The sequence below is a fragment of the Salmo trutta genome, unplaced genomic scaffold (genome assembly GCF_901001165.1).
Source record: "Salmo trutta unplaced genomic scaffold, fSalTru1.1, whole genome shotgun sequence".
Lineage (NCBI taxonomy): Eukaryota > Metazoa > Chordata > Actinopteri > Salmoniformes > Salmonidae > Salmo > Salmo trutta.
This window is the reverse complement of record NW_021822716.1, coordinates 133,634-154,316: the sequence shown is the minus strand read 5'-3', so window position 1 is coordinate 154,316 and position 20,683 is coordinate 133,634. Positions and strand designations below refer to the sequence as shown.

Here is a 20,683-nt window from a genome sequence, read left to right as displayed (position 1 = left end):
AGATTAAATTTACGAACACACCCTTAGTAGCCAACTACCGTTAGGTAGCTAGCTAACATACCACTACATACTGCTGTAATTATATGCTATGCAGTTCGGAAGGATAGCGCAGCTTACAAATTGTCAGCCAACGTAACGTAACTTATTTGAAAAGTCATTACTTTATTATATTACTCAACATTGTTTTAACATTTGTCATAATTAGTTAAAGCAATGAATTTGTATCCGCTGACGTCGGACTTCAGCTGCATATTTTCTGCCGTTTTCTTCAAATCTGAAAAGGTTGTGAACCACGCTCATTAGCATTATGGGCCCTAAAACCACAGAAATAGTGTCCACTGCTTGTCTTCTTCGTATTTTGGCGAATGTAGTACAATGTCCGGGATCTTTTGGCATATTAACTATACCCATACTATGACCAACAAGCATACTACATACTCAATTTATGTCACAAATAGTACGGTTAGTATGAGTATTCTAACACAGCTTAATTAAAACAGACAGACAGAGACACCACAGAGAAAAATATGTAAAAAGGGAAACAACCCACACAGACAGAAAAACAGCCCAGTAGGTCAAAGATAGACAGAGATAGAGACAGAGATAGACAGAGACAGAGATAGACAGAGATAGAGACAGAGATAGAGACAGAGATAGAGACAGAAACAAAGAGAGAAAGAGACAGAAACAAAGATAGAGAAAGAGACAGAGATAAGACACAGAGACAAAGATACAGAAAGAGACAGATAGAGAAAGACACACAGATAGAGATAGACACAGACACAGAGACAGAAACAAAGATCGAGAAAGAGACAGAGACAGACAGACACAGAGACAAAGATAGAGAAAGAGATAGAGAAAGACACAGAGATAGACATAGAGATAGAGAAAGACACAGAGACAGAGAAAGACACAGAGACAGAGATAGAGACGGAGATAGAGACAGATATAGAGATAGACACAGAGATGGAGACAGTCAGAGATAGACACAGAGACACTACAGAGACAGAGATAGAGACGGAGAGAGACAGAGACACTACAGAGACAGATAGAAATAGAGACAGAGAGACTACAGAAACAGAGATAGAGAGACAGCGACACCAGAGACAGAGAGAGACACCACAGAGACAGAGACACCACAGAGAAACAAATAGAGACAGAGATAGAGACAGAGACAACACAGAGACAGAGACACCACAGAGATAAAGACAGAAATAGAGACAGAGAGACAGAGACACTACAGAGATAGAGACAGAGACACCACAGAGATAGAGACAGAGATACCACAGAGATAGAGACAGAAATAGAGAGAGATAGAGACAGAGACACCACAGAGATAGAGACAGAGATAGAGACAGAGACACCACAGAGATAGAGACAGAGATAGAGACACCACAGAGATAGAGACAGAGACACCACAGAGATAGAGACAGAGACACCACAGAGATAGAGACAGACACACCACACAGACAGAGAAACAAATAGAGACAGAGACAGAGATAGAGACAGACACACCACAGAGATAGAGATAGAGAGAGACAGAGATAGAGACAGAGACACCACAGAGATAGAGACAGAGATACCACAGAGATAGAGACAGAAATAGAGACAGAGATAGAGACACCACAGAGATAGAGATAGAGACAGAGACACCACAGAGATAGAGACAGAGACACCACAGAGATAGAGACACCACAGAGATAGAGACAGAGACACCACAAAGATAGAGACATAGATAGACACACCACAGAGACAGAGAAACAAATAGAGACAGAGACAGAGATAGAGACACCACAGAGACAGAGAAACAAATAGAGACAGAGATAGAGACAGAGACACCACAGAGATAGAGACAGAGATAGAGACAGAGACACCACAGAGATAGAGACAGAGACACCACAGAGATAGAGACAGACACACCACAGAGATAGAGACAGAGATAGACACACCACAGAGACAGACAAACAAATAGAGACAGAGATAGAGACACCACAGAGACAGAAAAACAAATAGAGACAGAGATAGAGACAGAGACACCACAGAGATAGAGACAGAGATAGAGACAGAGATAGAGACAGAGACACCACAGAGATAGAGACAGAGACACCACAGAGATAGAGAAACAAATAGAGACAGAGATAGAGACAGAGACACCACAGAGACAGAGAAACAAATAGAGACAGAGATGGATACTCCATCGAGTAAAAACACTCTCAGACATCAACATAAACATGCATGCCCATTGCTCAAACACACACACACACACACACACAATTCAGTGTTTACTAATGAATGTCCCTGCTGCTGTATGGGGACACTAGCCAACCTGAAGCCCATTTTGAGGCCATCTCCTTTTTGAGGTCATATCCATTTTGAGATCATCTCCATTTTGAGGCCATCACGAGTTCATCTCCATTTTGAGGCCATCTCCATTTTGAGGCCATCACGAGGCCATCTCCATTTTGAGGCCATCTCGAGGCCATCTCCATTTTGAGGCCATCTCGAGGCCATCTCTATTTTGAGGCCATCTCTATTTTGAGGTCACCTCCATTCTTCAACAGTTTATGTGTAATTGAAACTGATGCGATCCCCTTATTGTGTATGTGTAGCATTTAGCTATGGTGCTGTATGCTAACACTCTGACTAGCCTCTACAGTAACAGAACAGTGCTGTATGCTAACACTCTGACTAGCCTCTACAGTAACAGAACAGTGCTGTATGCTAACACTATCTACCTGTACAGTAACAGAACAGCGCTATATGCTAACACTCTGACTAGCCTCTACAGTAACAGAACAGCACTGTATGCTAACACTATCTACCTGTACAGTAACAGAACAGTGCTGTATGCTAACACTATCTACCTGTACAGTAACTGAACAGTGCTGTATGCTAACACTCTGACTAGCCTCTACAGTAACAGAACAGCACTGTATGCTAACACTCTGACTAGCCTCTACAGTAACAGAACAGCACTGTATGCTAACACTCTGACTAGCCTCTACAGTAACAGAACAGCACTGTATGCTAACACTCTGACTAGCCTCTACAGTAACAGAACAGCACTGTATGCTAACACTCTGACTAGCCTCTACAGTAACAGAACAGTGCTGTATGCTAACACTCTGACTAGCCTCTACAGTAACAGAACAGCACTGTATGCTAACACTCTGACTAGCCTCTACAGTAACAGAACAGCACTGTATGCTAACACTCTGACTAGCCTCTACAGTAACAGAACAGCACTGTATGCTAACACTCTGACTAGCCTCTACAGTAACAGAACAGCACTGTATGCTAACACTCTGACTAGCCTCTACAGTAACAGAACAGTGCTGTATGCTAGCACTCTGACTAGCCTCTACAGTAACAGAACAGCACTGTATGCTAACACTCTGACTAGCCTCTACAGTAACAGAACAGCACTGTATGCAAGCTTATGTTAGCGCCCAGAGGATACAGCTAGTCTAGATGGAGTGGCAACCTGGCAGGGGGTGTGGTCCTGACCCAGAGGTCTTCCATCAACACCACACTCTGCTCTGCTCCACTGCCAGCTGTAAAACCAACTCTGTTCTGCTCCACCGTTTCAACCATTCTACTCACTAAGCACCGAAGTGTGTGTGTGTATGTGACCGTGTGTGTGACTGTGCGTGTGTGTTTTGTTGTTTGTGTGTGTGTGTGTGTGTGTACTGTTTTCCCTCCAGTACATCCCGGTGCAGGTGTGTGTAATCAGTGTGAGGGCATGTGATCAAGCGTGGTTAATTTTTCAGGTTTTCTTCTGGATCGAAAAAGGCCTTAGGTGGTGGGCAGGCAGGGGGCGTGGCAGGGGCACGGTGGGCGGTGCTGGATTTTAAAAGACCCCATCTTGGCGGTGTAGAGACAATTTCCTACAATTCTACACATTTCTCCATGGCGGCGAGGTACATTTTTGCAGTTTTAAAGCTAATTTCCCGCAATCCAACACATTTTGCCATGCAGCTGAGAGAAAATGTTTCCGTTTTTAAGCTAATTTCCTGTGATTCTACATATGTTGCCGTGGCTAATGCTTTTGCTCAAACATTGTTAGTTCTCAAAGATTAAAAATAAAGAACTAAAAATATATTTTTATTTGTCACATGCTTCATAAACAACAGGTCCTTCACAACAATACAAAGAGAAAATAGAGAAATAACAGAACGGCCCATAACAATATATAGCTGCACCCAATGATTTCAATGGCAGAAAAAACAGTGTTTTTAATTGGAGAACCTCCATTTTGTTACTGGAAGAGAGAAAAATAAACAAACAAACATTGTTGACCTGGAATAAAACATAGGACTCAGCTATGTGTGTGCCATAGGACTCAGCTATGTGTGTGCCATAGGACTCAGCTATGTGTGTGCCACAGGACTCAGCTATGTGTGTGCCACAGGACTCAGCTATGTGTGTGCCATAGGACTCAGCTATGTGTGTGCCATAGGACTCAGCTATGTGTGTGCCATAGGACTCAGCTATGTGTGTGCCACAGGACTCAGCTATGTGTGTGCCACAGGACTCAGCTATGTGTGTGCCACAGGACTCAGCTATGTGTGTGCCACAGGACTCAGCTATGTGTGTGCCATAGGACTCAGCTATGTGTGTGCCATAGGACTCAGCTATGTGTGTGCCACAGGACTCAGCTATGTGTGTGCCATACTGAAGTGTGGATGAGTGTGCCTGTTTGCCAGACTCAGAGAGAGCGAGAGAGAGAGTGAGAGAGAGCGAGAGAGAGAGCGAGAGAGAGAGCGAGAGAGCAAGAGAGCGAGAGAAAGAAAGCGAGAGAGAGAGCGAGAGAGAAAGAGAACGAGAGAGAGAGAGAAAGAGAGAGAGAAAGAGAGTGAGAGAGCGAGAGAGAGAAAGAGAGAGAGAGCGAGAGAGAGAGAGAGAGAGAGAGAGAGAGAACCTGTGTGCTGTCTCACCTGAATGGGGATCATTCTGTGGAGCTTCAGTGCCCCCTTCTGGTGAAACTTGGCAAAACAGCCGACACAGTAGTCCTCTCCACATTCTGCACATGTCTAAAACAGAAAGTAACTCTAACAGTATTTATGCAGGGATGGAGCAGGGAGCAAAACATTAAAATATACATCCTAATATCTTCTCCACTTCCTGACATCAACCTTCCCAAACTAACTTGAAAACGCAGGATAAATATTGAGTGTTGCCGTGCTGGCCACATGAGGTGTGTGTGTATGTCTATGTTTATGTGTGTATGTATGTCTATGTTAATGTGTGTGTGTGTGTGTGTGTGTGTGTGTGTGTGTGTGTGTGTGTGTGTGTGTGTGTGTGTGTGTGTGTGTTGGGGCCATCATATGGAAACTCATTATCTATCAGTAGGAAAGTATTTTTAAAGCAGAGGACTGCAGCAGCCAGCCAGCCAGCCAGCCCGCCAGCCAGCCCAGCCAGCCAGACAGAGACTGACTGACTGACTGACTGACTGACTGACTGACTGACTGACTGACTGACTGACTGACTGACTGACTGACAACCTGACAGACTGAGTGTAAGACAAGATGGATAGTAGAGGAAAGGTAGAGGAAAGGGTGAATGAGAAAGGAGAGATGAAAAGGGCTGTCAGACAGAGAGCCACGGTATCTGGGCCTGCAGCTGCTCATGTCCCCACAGCCCTTAATGGGTTCATAAACAAGGGCTCATTTCCCCGCTCTGGCCGGGGGGTAAATTACACTGCCTCCCCAGGGGTTAGGCATCCCGTTCAGCCTACACACTCCATCCCTCTCCCCATCAGGCCTCCTGTAATGAAGGAAACTGGGTCTGACTGCCTCTCAAATACCATAGATGTAGAGACACACTGGAGTGTGACTGTGACTAGGCACCATTCAGAGTGTGTGTGTGTGTGTGTGTGTGTGTGTGTGTGTGTGTGTGTGTGTGTGTGTACGCACGCGTTAAAGGGCAGTCCAAAGCGGAATGGCACAGACAGCCATAAGCACTACCGTTATCATGATCATTATAGGGCACGAGGGCCATGCAGCATCTGTCTGTGTGTGTGTGTGTGTGTGTGTGTGTGTGTGTGTGTGTGTGTGTGTGTGTGTGTGTGTGTGTGTGTGTGTGTGTGTGTGTGTGTGGTATACACAGCTGAGTAATGTGTACGTAACGTCCGGTGGGTGTGTGTGTGTCGGAGACAGCCATAACTACTGCCATTATGACGTATCATTATAGGCCACCAGGGCCATCCCATTGTCATTTAGCCCACGTCAGATTATAACATTACACTTAACGTTACACCCACCATCTAGCAGATTATAAATGAACATTACACCCACCATCTATCAGATTATAAATTAACATTACACCCACCATCTATCAGATTATAAATTAACATTACACCCACCATCTATCAGATTATAAATTAACCTTACACCCACCATCTAGCAGATTATAAATTAACATTACACTCACCATCTATCAGATTATAAATTAACATTACCCCCAATATCTATCAGATTATAAATTAACGTTACACCCACCATCTAGCAGATTAAAAATTAACATTACACCCACCATCTAGCAGGTTAAAAATTAACATTACACCCACCATCTAGCAGATTATAAATTAACATTACACTATCAGATTATAAATGAACATTACACCCACCATCTATCAGATTATAAATGAACATTACACCCACCATCAATCAGATTATAAATTAACATTACACCCACCATCTAGCAGATTATAAATTAACATTACACTATCAGATTATAAATGAACATTACACCCACCATCTATCAGATTATAAATGAACATTACACCCACCATCTATCAGATTATAAATGAACATTACACCCACCATCTATCAGATTATAAATTAACATTACACCCACCATCTAGCAGATTATAAATTAACGTTACACCCACCATCTATCAGATTATAAATTAACATTACACCCACCATCTATCAGATTATAAATTAACGTTACACCCACCATCTATCAGATTATAAATTAACATTACACCCACCATCTATCAGATTATAAATTAACATTACACCCACCATCTATCAGATTATACAGGGACGCAAACTGGTGAGGGCCCAAAAAGGTGACACTTAACCACATACTGTAGAGGGAAAACATTAGTTCACAAATAGTAGTTAGTTCGTTAGCTAGTTAACTAGTCAACACCTCACACAGATTGCCAGGGTCCAGTAAGCAACTAACGCGTTATAACTTGAGGAATGGCGAGGAGTCGTTACGTTATACTAGTTAATACTATAGTGAATTGGTTAGGTTACTAATGTTAGCTCATCTGATGTAACGTTAGCTAGTTAATACTATAGTGAATTGGTTAGGTTACTAATGTTAACTCATCTGATGTAACGTTAGCTAGTTAATACTATAGTGAATTGGTTAGGTTACTAATGTTAACTCATCTGATGTAACGTTAGCTAGTTAATACTATAGTGAATTGGTTAGGTTACTAAAGTTAGCTCATCTGATGTAACGTTAGCTAGTTAATACTATAGTGAATTGGTTAGGTTACTAATGTTAACTCATCTGACGTAACGTTAGCTAGTTAATACTATAGTGAATTGGTGAGGTTACTAATGTTAACTCATCTGATGATGTAACGTTTGCTAGTTAATACTATAGTGAATTGGTTAGGTTACTAATGTTAGCTCATCTGATGTAACGTTAGCTAGTTAATACTATAGTAAATTGGTTAGGTTACTAATGTTAACTCATCTGATGATGTAACGTTAGCTAGTTAATATTATAGTGAATTGGTTAGGTTACTAATGTTAACTCATCTGATGTAACGTTAGCTAGTTAATACTATAGTGAATTGGTTAGGTTACTAATGTTAACTCATCTGATGTAACGTTAGCTAGTTAATACTATAGTGAATTGGTTAGGTTACTAAAGTTAGCTCATCTGATGTAACGTTAGCTAGTTAATACTATAGTGAATTGGTTAGGTTACTAATGTTAACTCATCTGATGTAACGTTAGCTAGTTAATACTATAGTGAATTGGTTAGGTTACTAATGTTAACTCATCTGATGTAACGTTAGCTAGTTAATACTATAGTGAATTGGTTAGGTTACTAATGTTAACTCATCTGATGTAACGTTAGCTAGTTAATACTATAGTGAATTGGTTAGGTTACTAATGTTAACTCATCTGATGTAACGTTAGCTAGTTAATACTATAGTGAATTGGTTAGGTTACTAATGTTAACTCATCTGATGTAACGTTAGCTAGTTAATACTATAGTGAATTGGTTAGGTTACTAATGTTAACTCATCTGATGTAACGTTAGCTAGTTAATACTATAGTAAATTGGTTAGGTTACTAATGTTAACTCATCTGATGTAACGTTAGCTAGTTAATACTATAGTAAATTGGTTAGGTTACTAATGTTAACTCATCTGACGTAACGTTAGCTAGTTAATATTATAGTGAATTGGTTAGGTTACTAATGTTAGCTCATCTGATGTTATAACGTTAGCTAGTTAAAGTTAGCTATCTGACTTTATTAGCCAGCAAATTTTCACAACTCAATTATTTCATCAGTTAAATTGGCTAATGTTGCTCAACATTTCTCTGACTACCTAATGGAGAATTAGATAATGTTACTTAACAATGCTAACAATACTTGTTTCACCACACTTTCTCCCTCACCTCAAACTTTCCATATGCCAATTGTTTTTCAGTTACAGCTCATGCAGTACGCTTCTTCACCTTCCTACCACCGTCTCCGTGGTCAAGCTTATCATCTACCTCTTCGTTATCGTTCAGGGGACGCGCTGCTGTAAATGGCAAACTGCCTTTCTACTCTCTGCTGTCTTTCCAGAGAGCACGCGCTGATGCTGTAACTTGCAAATTGGTTGTCTCTTCTCTCTTCAGCCGCGTGCTGCATTCTGCTGTTAAGTGAACGATTGGCTGAGCCTTGGATACAGCCAGTATTGCTCCAAACGCGCATCACTCTTTCGCTTACAGCCAGTAGCCTGATCCAAAACCCCTCTCCCAAACTTTTGTCATCGGATCTACACGAATCACGTAGGTCACCTATTTTGGATTCAAAACGGCCAATTTCGCTGAAAGGTGACTAGTTTGCATCCCTGATTATAACATTACGCTTAATGTTACACTGCACTATATAGCAGATTACATTACGAATAACGTTACACTGCACTATATAGCAGATGACATTACGAACAACGTTACACTGCACTATATAGCAGATGACATTACGAACAACGTTACACTGCACTATATAGCAGATGACATTACGAACAACGTTACACTGCACTATATAGCAGATGACATTACGAATAACGTTACACTGCACTATATAGCAGATGACATTACGAACAACGTTACACTGCACTATATAGCAGATGACATTACGAACAACGTTACACTGCACTATGCATCAAATAAGGCCAACAAGGGGGACCAAGAAAAAAAAAAGAGACACCCATTCCCTCCCACCTCTCTCTCTCTCTCTCTTTCACTCTTTCTCTGTGCGTTACTTTGACTCTAAACTCTACATGCTGCAGGTTTGGGATTCTGCATTTGCAGAAACACCCAGGGTAAACTGAGGAACACCCCTACACACCCAGTGATATCCCCGCTGTACGGCTGTAAGCTCTGCTGTACGGCTGGCTGTAAGCTCTGCTGTACGGCTGGCTGTAAGCTCTGCTGTACGGCTGGCTGTAAGCTCTGCTGTACGGCTGGCTGTAAGCTCTGCTGTACGGCTGGCTGTAAGCTCTGCTGTACGGCTGGCTGTAAGCTCTGCTGTACGGCTGGCTGTAAGCTCTGCTGTACGGCTGGCTGTAAGCTCTGCTGTACGGCTGTAAGCTCTGCTGTCTTTAGGCTGGATATTCTGCTGTCTTTAGGCTGGATATTCTGCTGTCTTTAGGCTGGATATTCTGCTGTCTTTAGGCTGGATATTCTGCTGTCTTTAGGCTGGATATTCTGCTGTCTTTAGGCTGGATATTCTGCTGTCTTTAGGCTGGATATTCTGCTGTCTTTAGGCTGGATATTCTGCTGTCTTTAGGCTGGATATTCTGCTGTCTGTAGGCTGGATATTCTGCTGTCTTTAGGCTGGATATTCTGCTGTCTGTAGGCTGGATATTCTGCTGTCTTTAGGCTGGATATTCTGCTGTCTTTAGGCTGGATATTCTGCTGTCTTTAGGCTGGATATTCTGCTGTCTTTAGGCTGGATATTCTGCTGTCTTTAGGCTGGATATTCTGCTGTCTGTAGGCTGGATATTCTGCTGTCTGTAGGCTGGATATTCTGCTGTCTGTAGGCTGGATATTCTGCTGTCTTTAGTCAGGATATTCTGCTGTCTGTAGGCTGGATATTCTGCTGTCTGTAGGCTGGATATTCTGCTGTCTGTAGCCTGGATATTCTGCTGTCTGTAGGCTGGATATTCTGCTGTCTGTAGGCTGGATATTCTGCTGTCTTTAGGCTGGATATTCTGCTGTCTGTAGGCTGGATATTCTGCTGTCTGTAGGCTGGATATTCTGCTGTCTTTAGGCTGGATATTCTGCTGTCTTTAGTCAGGATATTCTGCTGTCTGTAGGCTGGATATTCTGCTGTCTGTAGGCTGGATATTCTGCTGTCTGTAGGCTGGATATTCTGCTGTCTGTAGGCTGGATATTCTGCTGTCTGTAGGCTGGATATTCTGCTGTCTTTAGGCTGGATATTCTGCTGTCTTTAGGCTGGATATTCTGCATGAGTGGCCAATTATTAAGGACTGGGATACACCCACCACCAGAGATAACAAACACAGTCTTTAGCCAACAAGTAAACATCAACCCTTTGCTTCAGCATCTCTGGAAACTGACAAGACTCTGTAACAACGGTTATATTTTACCAATAGAAGACATAGACAGGACTATGATACAACAGATGGTGGAGAAAAGACATAGACAGGACTATGATACAACACATGGTGGAGAGAAGACGTAGACAGGACTGTGATACAACAACACATGGTGGAGAGAAGACATAGACAGGACTGTCATACAACAACACATGGTGGAGAGAAGACATAGACAGGACTGTGATACAACAACACATGGTGGAGAGAAGACATAGACAGGACTGTGATACAACAACACATGGTGGAGAGAAGACATAGACAGGACTGTCATACAACAACACATGGTGGAGAGAAGACATAGACAGGACTGTGATACAACAACACATGGTGGAGAGAAGACATAGACAGGACTGTGATACAACTAACATTTCTAAGAGGAAAGGTAACTAGAATAGACGGATACAGAAAGTGTGTATGTGTGTGTGGGATACTAACCAGTCCAGCAGCCCTGGCCTCACACTGGCCACACACCTTCCCCCTCAGCCTGGTCTTACTGCTGGACACCTGACCACCTGAGAGAACAGCTGTAGCCTTCTCCTTCTCTAACACCCTGCAGACTTCTGGACGGACAACACACACACACACACTTTGTTGTATAACTAACCATACCAACACACATAGAGTACAACCATATATCGCACACACACACACACACACTTCTGAAATCTCACCTGGCTGAGGTTGATCTTTGAGGAGCCGTATCTTCACCTTGCCTGCTGACAGCTGTTTGGGGTAACATAACACATTGGAAGAAAACAGTCAACACTAGAGGAATGATTTCAGTATAGACATTTCAGACCATCATGGGGCTTGCCTTTTGGAGTCCACTCTCCTTGTTCCTCTTTGCACTGTGGTTATTCACAGCTCCAGCCTGCCCTGACTTCCAACGGGAACCACCAAACCTCCTGTCAGAGGGAGAGGGAGAGAGAATAAATCAGAACTTATAATAGACATGACCATGAACATTTACAGTGGTGTAATACTCAATAGAGATCAAACCAGATCATACCGTGGGTTTAGTAATCAATAGAAATCCAACAAGATCATACCGTGGGTTTAGTAATCAATAGAGATCCAACCAGATCATACCGTGGGTGTAATAATCAACAGAGCTCAAACCAGATCATACCGTGGGTTTAGTAATCAATAGAGATCAAACCAGATCATACCGTGGGTGTAATAATCAACAGAGCTCAAACCAGATCATACCGTGGGTGTAATAATCAACAGAGCTCAAACCAGATCATACCGTGGGTTTAGTAATCAATAGAGATGAAACCAGATCATACCGTGGGTTTAGTAATCAACAGAGATCAAACCAGATCATACTGTTGGTTTAGTAATCAATAGAGATCAAACCAGATCATACTGTTGGTTTAGTAATCAATAGAGATCAAACCAGATCATACTGTTGGTTTAGTAATCAATAGAGATCAAACCAGATCATACTGTTGGTTTAGTAATCAATAGAGATCAAACCAGATCATACTGTTGGTTTAGTAATCAATAGAGATCAAACCAGATCATACTGTTGGTTTAGTAATCAATAGAGATCAAACCAGATCATACTGTTGGTTTAGTAATCAATAGAGATCAAACCAGATCATACTGTTGGTTTAGTAATCAATAGAGATCAAACCAGATCATACTGTTGGTTTAGTAATCAATAGAGATCAAACCAGATCATACTGTTGGTTTAGTAATCAATAGAGATCAAACCAGATCATACTGTTGGTTTAGTAATCAATAGAGATCAAACCAGATCATACTGTTGGTTTAGTAATCAATAGAGATCAAACCAGATCATACTGTTGGTTTAGTAATCAATAGAGATCAAACCAGATCATACTGTTGGTTTAGTAATCAATAGAGATCAAACCAGATCATACCGTGGGTGTAATAATCAACAGAGCTCATACCAGATCATACCGTGGGTTTAGTAATCAACAGAGCTCAAACCAGATCATACCGTGGGTTTAGTGCTTCTCTCTAACTAAACTAGTCTCATTGAAATAATGGCAACAGACACATGGTCTAACAGTATTCCATGAATTGTAAATGGGCAATAAAGTTGTGACGTATTGTATTACTTTCTCTACATTAGATAGAACTACTAGCCTAATTTCAGGGAAACGTAAGTTCTTTGTGAGAACTGTTAAACTGAAACTGTCTAGCTACCTTCAATAAACTTCAACATTATAAGGCATTTGCAATTCAACCACTTTGGAAGGGTTAGGCCTACAACAAATACCCACACATAAAACACTATTATGTGTAAAGTGATAATGTTGTTTGGTCTACTTGTGAGGTCACGATAAAGGCAATGTTCCATCTACTATGGACAATAAAGTTGTATTTAAGGCTATATTCTACACACACAAAGTGAGGAGCGCTACAGACACACACACACACACGCATGCACACGCACGCACACACACACACACACGCACACACACACACACCAGTGAAAGTGGGAGAGACAACAGAGAGACAGGTCTCCTCATTAAGACATGTGAGTTATTCATGCCTTCCTCAGACTGAATCATGTATATTATAGCATTCTCATTACTGTCTCTGGTGTGACTGGTGTTTGTTTTTGATAGAGCTGGCAGCCTGTCACCGTACGAGATGTCTAGACCTGTTTATGTGGTGTGTGTGTGTGTGTGTGTGTGTGTGTGTGTGTGTGTGTGTGTGGTGTGTGGTGTGTGTGTGTGGTGTGTGGTGTGTGGTGTGTGTGTGTGCAGAGTTTGTTTTAGAGGGGAGGATCTAATTATAAAGTCATACATCAACTGGAGAGAGGACAGGCGAGCCACAGATGACACATACACCAAAGGCACCATCCCTGTCCAAGCACAGTCTCCCTAAAAACACACAGACTGGATGTAATATGAGGTCTGTTGGCAGGCCTCTCCAGGCTGTGGTTTAATTAGCACGTCCACCTCCACTCCATCACCATGTCTCACGTCTGCTCAACACAAACACTCAGTTTCACCACCACCGTTACACACAGGGTGTGTGTGTGTGTGTGTGTGTGTGTGTGTGTGTGTGTGTGTGTGTGTGTGTGTGTGTGTGTGTGTGTGTGTTACTGTCTAACCCAACTGTATGATTGTTAGTAACAGGGTTCAACAGCCTGCACCCGTCCTGTCAGGACCGTGGAAGGTGTAGAGGTCTCTGTAAAAACAGCCCAAAACACAACCATCTCATCATCCCCTCTCAAACACCTTCCCCTAACTCACAGAACAGACACAATGAGCACCGACAGAACCCCAGAAAGATCAACGACTAGTCAGATATGGTTGCCCTACCGTTCCAAAATACAGCACATCAATCTGATGTCAGGTGCATGAACGGTGACCGCAGGTTAAACTACCGCTGTCATACCTGTCACGCTTCACACTGTCACCCTGAGGACATTACATCATCCACTAGGACATATCTGTCTGTGTGTCTGTGTCTGTGTCTGTGTGTGTGTGTGTGTGTGTGTGGTGAATGGAGCTATGTCTCTGTCACCCCCTACCACCCTCAACAGACTAGAATAGCATAGTGAGAGACCATCAGACAGACTGGATGTTGTGATTCAGGTATGGGCATGAGGGTTCAGGAACTCTAGAACCATCCAGAACACTAGAACCATCCAGAACACTAGAACCATCCAGAACACTAGAACCATAGAACCATCCAGAACACTAGAACCATAGAACCATCCAGAACACTAGAACCATCCAGAACACTAGAACCATATAACCATCCAAAACACTAGAACCATCCAGAACACTAGAAGCATCCAGAACACTAGAACCATAGAACCATCCAGAACACTAGAACCATCCAGAACACTAGAACCATAGAACCATCCAAAACACTAGAACCATCCAGAACACTAGAACCATCCAGAACACTAGAACCATCCAGAACACTAGAACCATCCAGAACCATCCAGAACACTAGAAGCATCCAGAACACTAGAACCATTGAACCATCCAGAACACTAGAAGCATCCAGAACACTAGAACCATAGAACCATCCAGAACACTAAAAGCATCCAGAACACTAGAAGCATCCAGAACACTAGAACCATAGAACCATCCAGAACACTAGAACACTAGAAGCATCCAGAACACTAGAACCATCCAGAACACTAGAAGCATCCAGAACATTAGAACCATAGAACCATCCAGAACACTAGAAGCATCCAGAACACTAGAACCATAGAAGCATCCAGAACACTAGAACCATAGAAGCATCCAGAACACTAGAAGCATCCAGAACACTAGAACCATCCAGAACACTAGAAGCATCCAGAACATTAGAACCATAGAACCATCCAGAACACTAGAAGCATCCAGAACACTAGAACCATAGAAGCATCCAGAACATTAGAACCATAGAACCATCCAGAACACTAGAAGCATCCAGAACACTAGAACCATAGAAGCATCCAGAACACTAGAACCATAGAAGCATCCAGAACATTAGAACCATAGAACCATCCAGAACACTAGAAGCATCCAGAACACTAGAACCATAGAAGCATCCAGAACACTAGAACCATAGAAGCATCCAGAACACTAGAAGCATCCAGAACACTAGAACCATAGAAGCATCCAGAACACTAGAACCATAGAAGCATCCAGAACACTAGAAGCATCCAGAACACTAGAACCATAGAAGCATCCAGAACACTAGAACCATCCAGAACACTAGAACCATCCAGAACACTAGAACCATAGAACCATCCAGAACACTAGAAGCATCCAGAACACTAGAACCATTGAACCATCCAGAACACTAGAAGCATCCAGAACACTAGAACCATAGAACCATCCAGAACACTAAAAGCATCCAGAACACTAGAAGCATCCAGAACACTAGAACCATAGAACCATCCAGAACACTAGAAGCATCCAGAACACTAGAACCATAGAAGCATCCAGAACACTAGAACCATAGAAGCATCCAGAACACTAGAAGCATCCAGAACACTAGAACCATAGAAGCATCCAGAACACTAGAACCATAGAAGCATCCAGAACACTAGAAGCATCCAGAAGAGGAGAAGGAATCTTTAAACAAGCCCCAGCTTCAGCAGGCCAAACACACTGGGTGATGTAGTGTGTGAGCTCAGCAAGCCTGAGTATATTTCTAGTATACTGTAGTTAGTCCTCTCTCCTTCACGCTGTAAGACAATACATCCTTTTCCGTTGTTACTTCATTCTGCTCCACAGATAAAAGAGGAACGATGATGCTTCATTCTGCTCCACAGATAAAGAATAGAAGCAGTGGTGTAGAGGGGTGGGTGGTGTTAGAGGGGTGGGTGGTGTTAGAGGGGGTGGTGTTAGAGGGGTGGGTGGTGTTAGAGGGGGTGGGTGGTGTTAGAGGGGTGGGTGGTGTTAGAGGGGTGGGTGGTGTTAGAGGAGGGGGTGGTGTTAGAGGGGTGGGTGGTGTTAGAGGGGGTGGTGTTAGAGGGGTGGGTGGTGTTAGAGGGGGTGGTGTTAGAGGGGGTGGTGTTAGAGGGGTGGGTGGTGTTAGAGGGTGGGTGGTGTTAGAGGGGGTGGTGTTAGAGGGGTGGTGTTAGAGGGGGTGGTGTTAGAGGGGGTGGTGGTGTTAGAGGGGTGGGTGGTGTTAGAGGGGTGGTGTTAGAGGGGTGGTGTTAGAGGGGTGGTGTTGGAGGGGTGGTGTTAGAGGGGGTGGTGTTAGAGGGGGTAGTGTTAGAGGGGGTAGTGTTAGAGGGGGTAGTGTTAGAGGTGGTGGTGTTAGAGGGGTGGTGTTAGAGGGGTGGGTGGTGTTAGAGAGGTGGTGTTGGAGGGGTGGTGTTGAGGGGGTGGTGTTAGAGGGGGTGGTGGTGTTAGAGGGGTGGGTGGTGTTAGAGGGGGTGGTGTTAGAGGGGTGGTGTTAGAGGGGTGGTGTTAGAGGGGGTGGTGTTAGAGGGGGTAGTGTTAGAGGGGGTAGTGTTAGAGGTGGTGGTGTTAGAGGGGTGGTGTTAAAGGGGTGGGTGGTGTTAGAGGGGGTGGTGTTAGAGGGGGTAGTGTTAGAGGGGGTAGTGTTAGAGGTGGTGGTGTTAGAGGGGTGGTGTTAAAGGGGTGGGTGGTGTTAGAGGGGTGGGTGGTGTTAGAGGGGTGGGTGGTGTTAGAGGGGTGGGTGGTGTTAGAGGGGTGGGTGGTGTTAGAGGGGGTGGTGTTAGAGGGGGTGGTGTTAGAGCTCCATTTTTATGGAATGGTCTGCCTACCCATGTGAGAGACGCAGACTCAGTCTCAACCTTTAAGTCTTTACTGAAGACTTATCTCTTCAGTAGGTCCTATGATTAAGTGTAGTCTGGCCCAGGAGTGTGAAGGTGAATGGAAAGGCTGGAGCAACGAACCGCCCTTGCTGTCTCTGCCTTGCCGGTTCCCCTCTTTCCACTGGGATTCTCTGCCTCTAACCCTATTACAGGGGCTGAGTCACTGACTTACTGGTGTTCTTCCATGCCGTCCATGGGAGGGGTGCGTCACTTGAGTGGGTTGAGTCACTGACGTGGTCTTCCTGTCTGGGTTGGCGCCCCCCCTTGGGTTGTGCCGTGGCGGAGATTTTGTGGGCTATACTCGGCCTTGTCTTCGGACGGTAAGTTGGTGGTTGTAGACATCCCTCTAGTGGTGTGGGGGCTGTGCTTTGGCAAAGTGGGTGGGGTTATATCCTGCCTGTTTGGCCCTGTCCGGGGGTATCATCGGATGGGGCCACAGTGTCTTCTGATCCCTCCTGTCTCAGCCTCCAGTATTTATGCTGCAGTAGTTTATGTGTCGGGGGGCTAGTGTCAGTCTGTTACATCTGGAGTATTTCTCTTGTCTTATCCGGTGTCCTGTGTGAATTTAAATATGCTCTCTCTAATTCTCTCTTTCTCTCTTTCTTTCTTTCTCTCGGAGGACCTGAGCCCTAGGACCATGCCTCGGGACTTCCTGGCATGATGACTCCTTGCTGTCCCCAGTCCACCTGGCCATGCTGCTGCTCCAGTTTCAACTGTTCTGCCTGCGGCCACGGAACCCTGACCTGTTCACCGGACGTGCTTGTTGCACCCTCGACAACTACTATGATTATTATTATTTGACCATGCTGGTCATTTATGAACATTTTAACATCTTGACCATGTTCTGTTATAATATCCACCCGGCACAGCCAGAAGAGGACTGGCCACCCCTCATAGCCTGGTTCCTCTCTAGGTTTCTTCCTAGGTTTTTGGCCTTTCTAGGGAGTTTTTCCTAGGGAGTTTTTCCTAGCCACCGTGCCTCTTTCACATGCATTGCTTGCTGTTTGGGGTTTTAGGCTGGGTTTCTGTACAGCACTTTGAGATTTCAGCTGATATACGAAGGGCTATATAAATAAATTTGATTTGATTTGGTGTTAGAGGGGTGGGTGGTGTTAGAGGGGGTGGTGTTAGAGGGGTGGTGTTAGAGGGGTGGTGTTAAAGGGGGTGGTGTTAAAGGGGGTGGTGTTAGAGGGGGTGGTGTTAGAGGGGGTGGTGTTAGAGGGGGTAGTGTTAGAGGTGGTGGTGTTAGAGGGGTGGTGGTGTTAGAGGGGTGGTGGTGTTAGAGGGGTGGTGTTAGAGGGGGTGGTGTTAGAGGGGTGGTGGTGTTAGAGGGGTGGTGGTGTTAGAGGGCGTGGTGGTGTTAGAGGGCGTGGTGTTAGAGGGCGTGGTGTTAGAGGGGGTGGTGTTAGAGAAGGTGGTGTTAGAGGGGGTGGTGTTAGAGGGGGTGGTGTTAGAGGGGGTGGTGTTAGAGGGGGTGGTGTTAGAGGGCGTGGTGTTAGAGGGCGTGGTGTTAGAGGGGGTGGTGTTAGAGGGGGTGGTGTTAGAGAAGGTGGTGTTAGAGGGGGTGGTGTTAGAGGGGGTGGTGTTAGAGAAGGTGGTGTTAGAGGGGGTGGTGGTGTTAAAGGAAAAAGGAAGTTCAATTAAAAAGAAAGTGCTACATTATTATTAAAATCCTCCTCCTTTTCTCCATTTCAGACTTTTGATTCTCTCGCTCTCCTCCCTGGTTCTCTGTCTTCATAAAGGAGTAGGGTGTGAGGAGTTGAACAGGAGAAGTTGCCTGTTCTCTGTCTTCATAAAGGAGTAGGGTGTGAGGAGTTGAACAGGAGAAGTTGCCTGTTCTCTGTCTTCATAAAGGAGTAGGGTGTGAGGAGTTGAACAGATACTTTGTATCCAGATCCTGTCTTATTGATGAATGGCTCTGAGACAGGGAAACAACAGGCCCTGTAGTTCTCTACATAAACAGCACTGTGATTGGAGAGTGGATGATACTACCCTACACTCTCAATCTAACAGTTCCTGTAGATAACGCACACACACACACACACACACACACGCACGCACGCACGCACGCACGCACGCACGCACGCACGCACACACACACACACAGTCCTGTGTCGTCTGGTAAAGCAGTAAACACAGCCGTATTTTACTGTGACACTGTTGCCTTTACATGTTTATCGTAGAAGTAGCAGCAGCTCGGCCCTCCTCTCTCCAGTTGATGTATGAGTTCATAATGAGGTCTGTTCCTCCCCTCTAAAACAATCTCAGCCAAACTCTACACACACAGAGAGAAACAATCTGCCCTTAACTATTTCCAGAGATGTCTTCACCCCATCATTGGCTTTACACTTCCATGGCTATTATGTATGAATTTTCACCGGGACAAACAGATTGCAAACACTTGAGACGTAAACTCTCCCAGTAGTTCATCTCCCTCCCCTGTTACACTTCAACCGTCATTTATTATGATTGAGTGTGTGCACGTGTGTGTGTGTATTAGTGGGAGGATGGGGGTGCGTGCGAGTGTGTGTGATAAATGAAGCCCAGTGAATGAGTTATGGGCTCGTATAGTGTGATATACGCCCCTAAACCGCTGTTCTCCATAACTTCCCAAAGCAATGCACCCTGGGTCACACATCTCAACGTTATTAATGAAATGCAGGGAGGGGGAAAACAATCATATATAATACAAGATAATATGTTTATCTTTCCCACTGAAAATGTATTTCCTGCCTAAATTAGCCGAGTTTCCGTTAACCTACATTTGCCAGATAATTGATGTGATACTAATGGTTCAGCTAGGATATATGGAGGATAGGACACCAGATAACACACTGCAGCAACTGCCCGTGACACATCTATCTACACTTCTAACAGGTTCTCCATCTCTCTCTCTGTCTTTCTTTCTCACAACTATCAGTCACTCTCTCTGTTACTCACTCTCTCTCCTCTTTCTCCAGGCTCATGCTCTCTCTGAGTTGTTGCAGTCGATCCTCCATTTCTTTACTCTCCTGGGCCAGCATCACTGTCTCCATGCGCAGCTCTCGCAGGTTCCTATGGAAACACACAAACAATCAACAACAATCAATTCATCTTATCAATCACTTATCAGACTAGAGAAGCACCTACCAGTTCATCAATTACATTGATTACCTATTAGACCAGAGTAGAGCGTCACCTATCGATTCATCCATCTAATCAATTAACTATTAGTAAATGAGAAACACCAAGGAATAGGATCTATTTACGCTACATTATGGAAAAAACAGAAAGCAACTATCAGCACAAATAGACAAAGCCCATCTCCTAATGATCCAATGTCAAGAGATAAGAATAGGGAACAATGGACAAACGGGAGAAGACAAGAAAAATAAAACGGGTTTGACATTTTTAATCGACAAAACCATGAACTTTCTTTATTGAAAACAAGAGCATTTTGGTAGATCCTTTACCTAAATGAACAAGCATTGGTTTGTCCCAATCAACTCAGAGTTGAGCCGGTGTTGCATTGGGGAAGAGAGCAACAGATGAACAAC

General features: G+C 43.9%; 1 protein-coding gene across 1 annotated transcript in view; it reads right to left on the bottom strand.

Moving 5' to 3' along the window:
• The window catches only part of zbbx (zinc finger, B-box domain containing), a gene marked incomplete at its 3' end in the record, with an annotated part of 34,194 nt that overhangs the window by 12,799 nt on the left and 712 nt on the right, over positions 1-20,683 (bottom strand). The window contains 5 exon segments of the mRNA XM_029744967.1: positions 4,938-5,033; positions 11,306-11,430; positions 11,542-11,593; positions 11,685-11,775; positions 20,088-20,201. Of these exon segments, the coding sequence (XP_029600827.1) occupies positions 4,938-5,033; positions 11,306-11,430; positions 11,542-11,593; positions 11,685-11,775; positions 20,088-20,201 (478 nt within the window).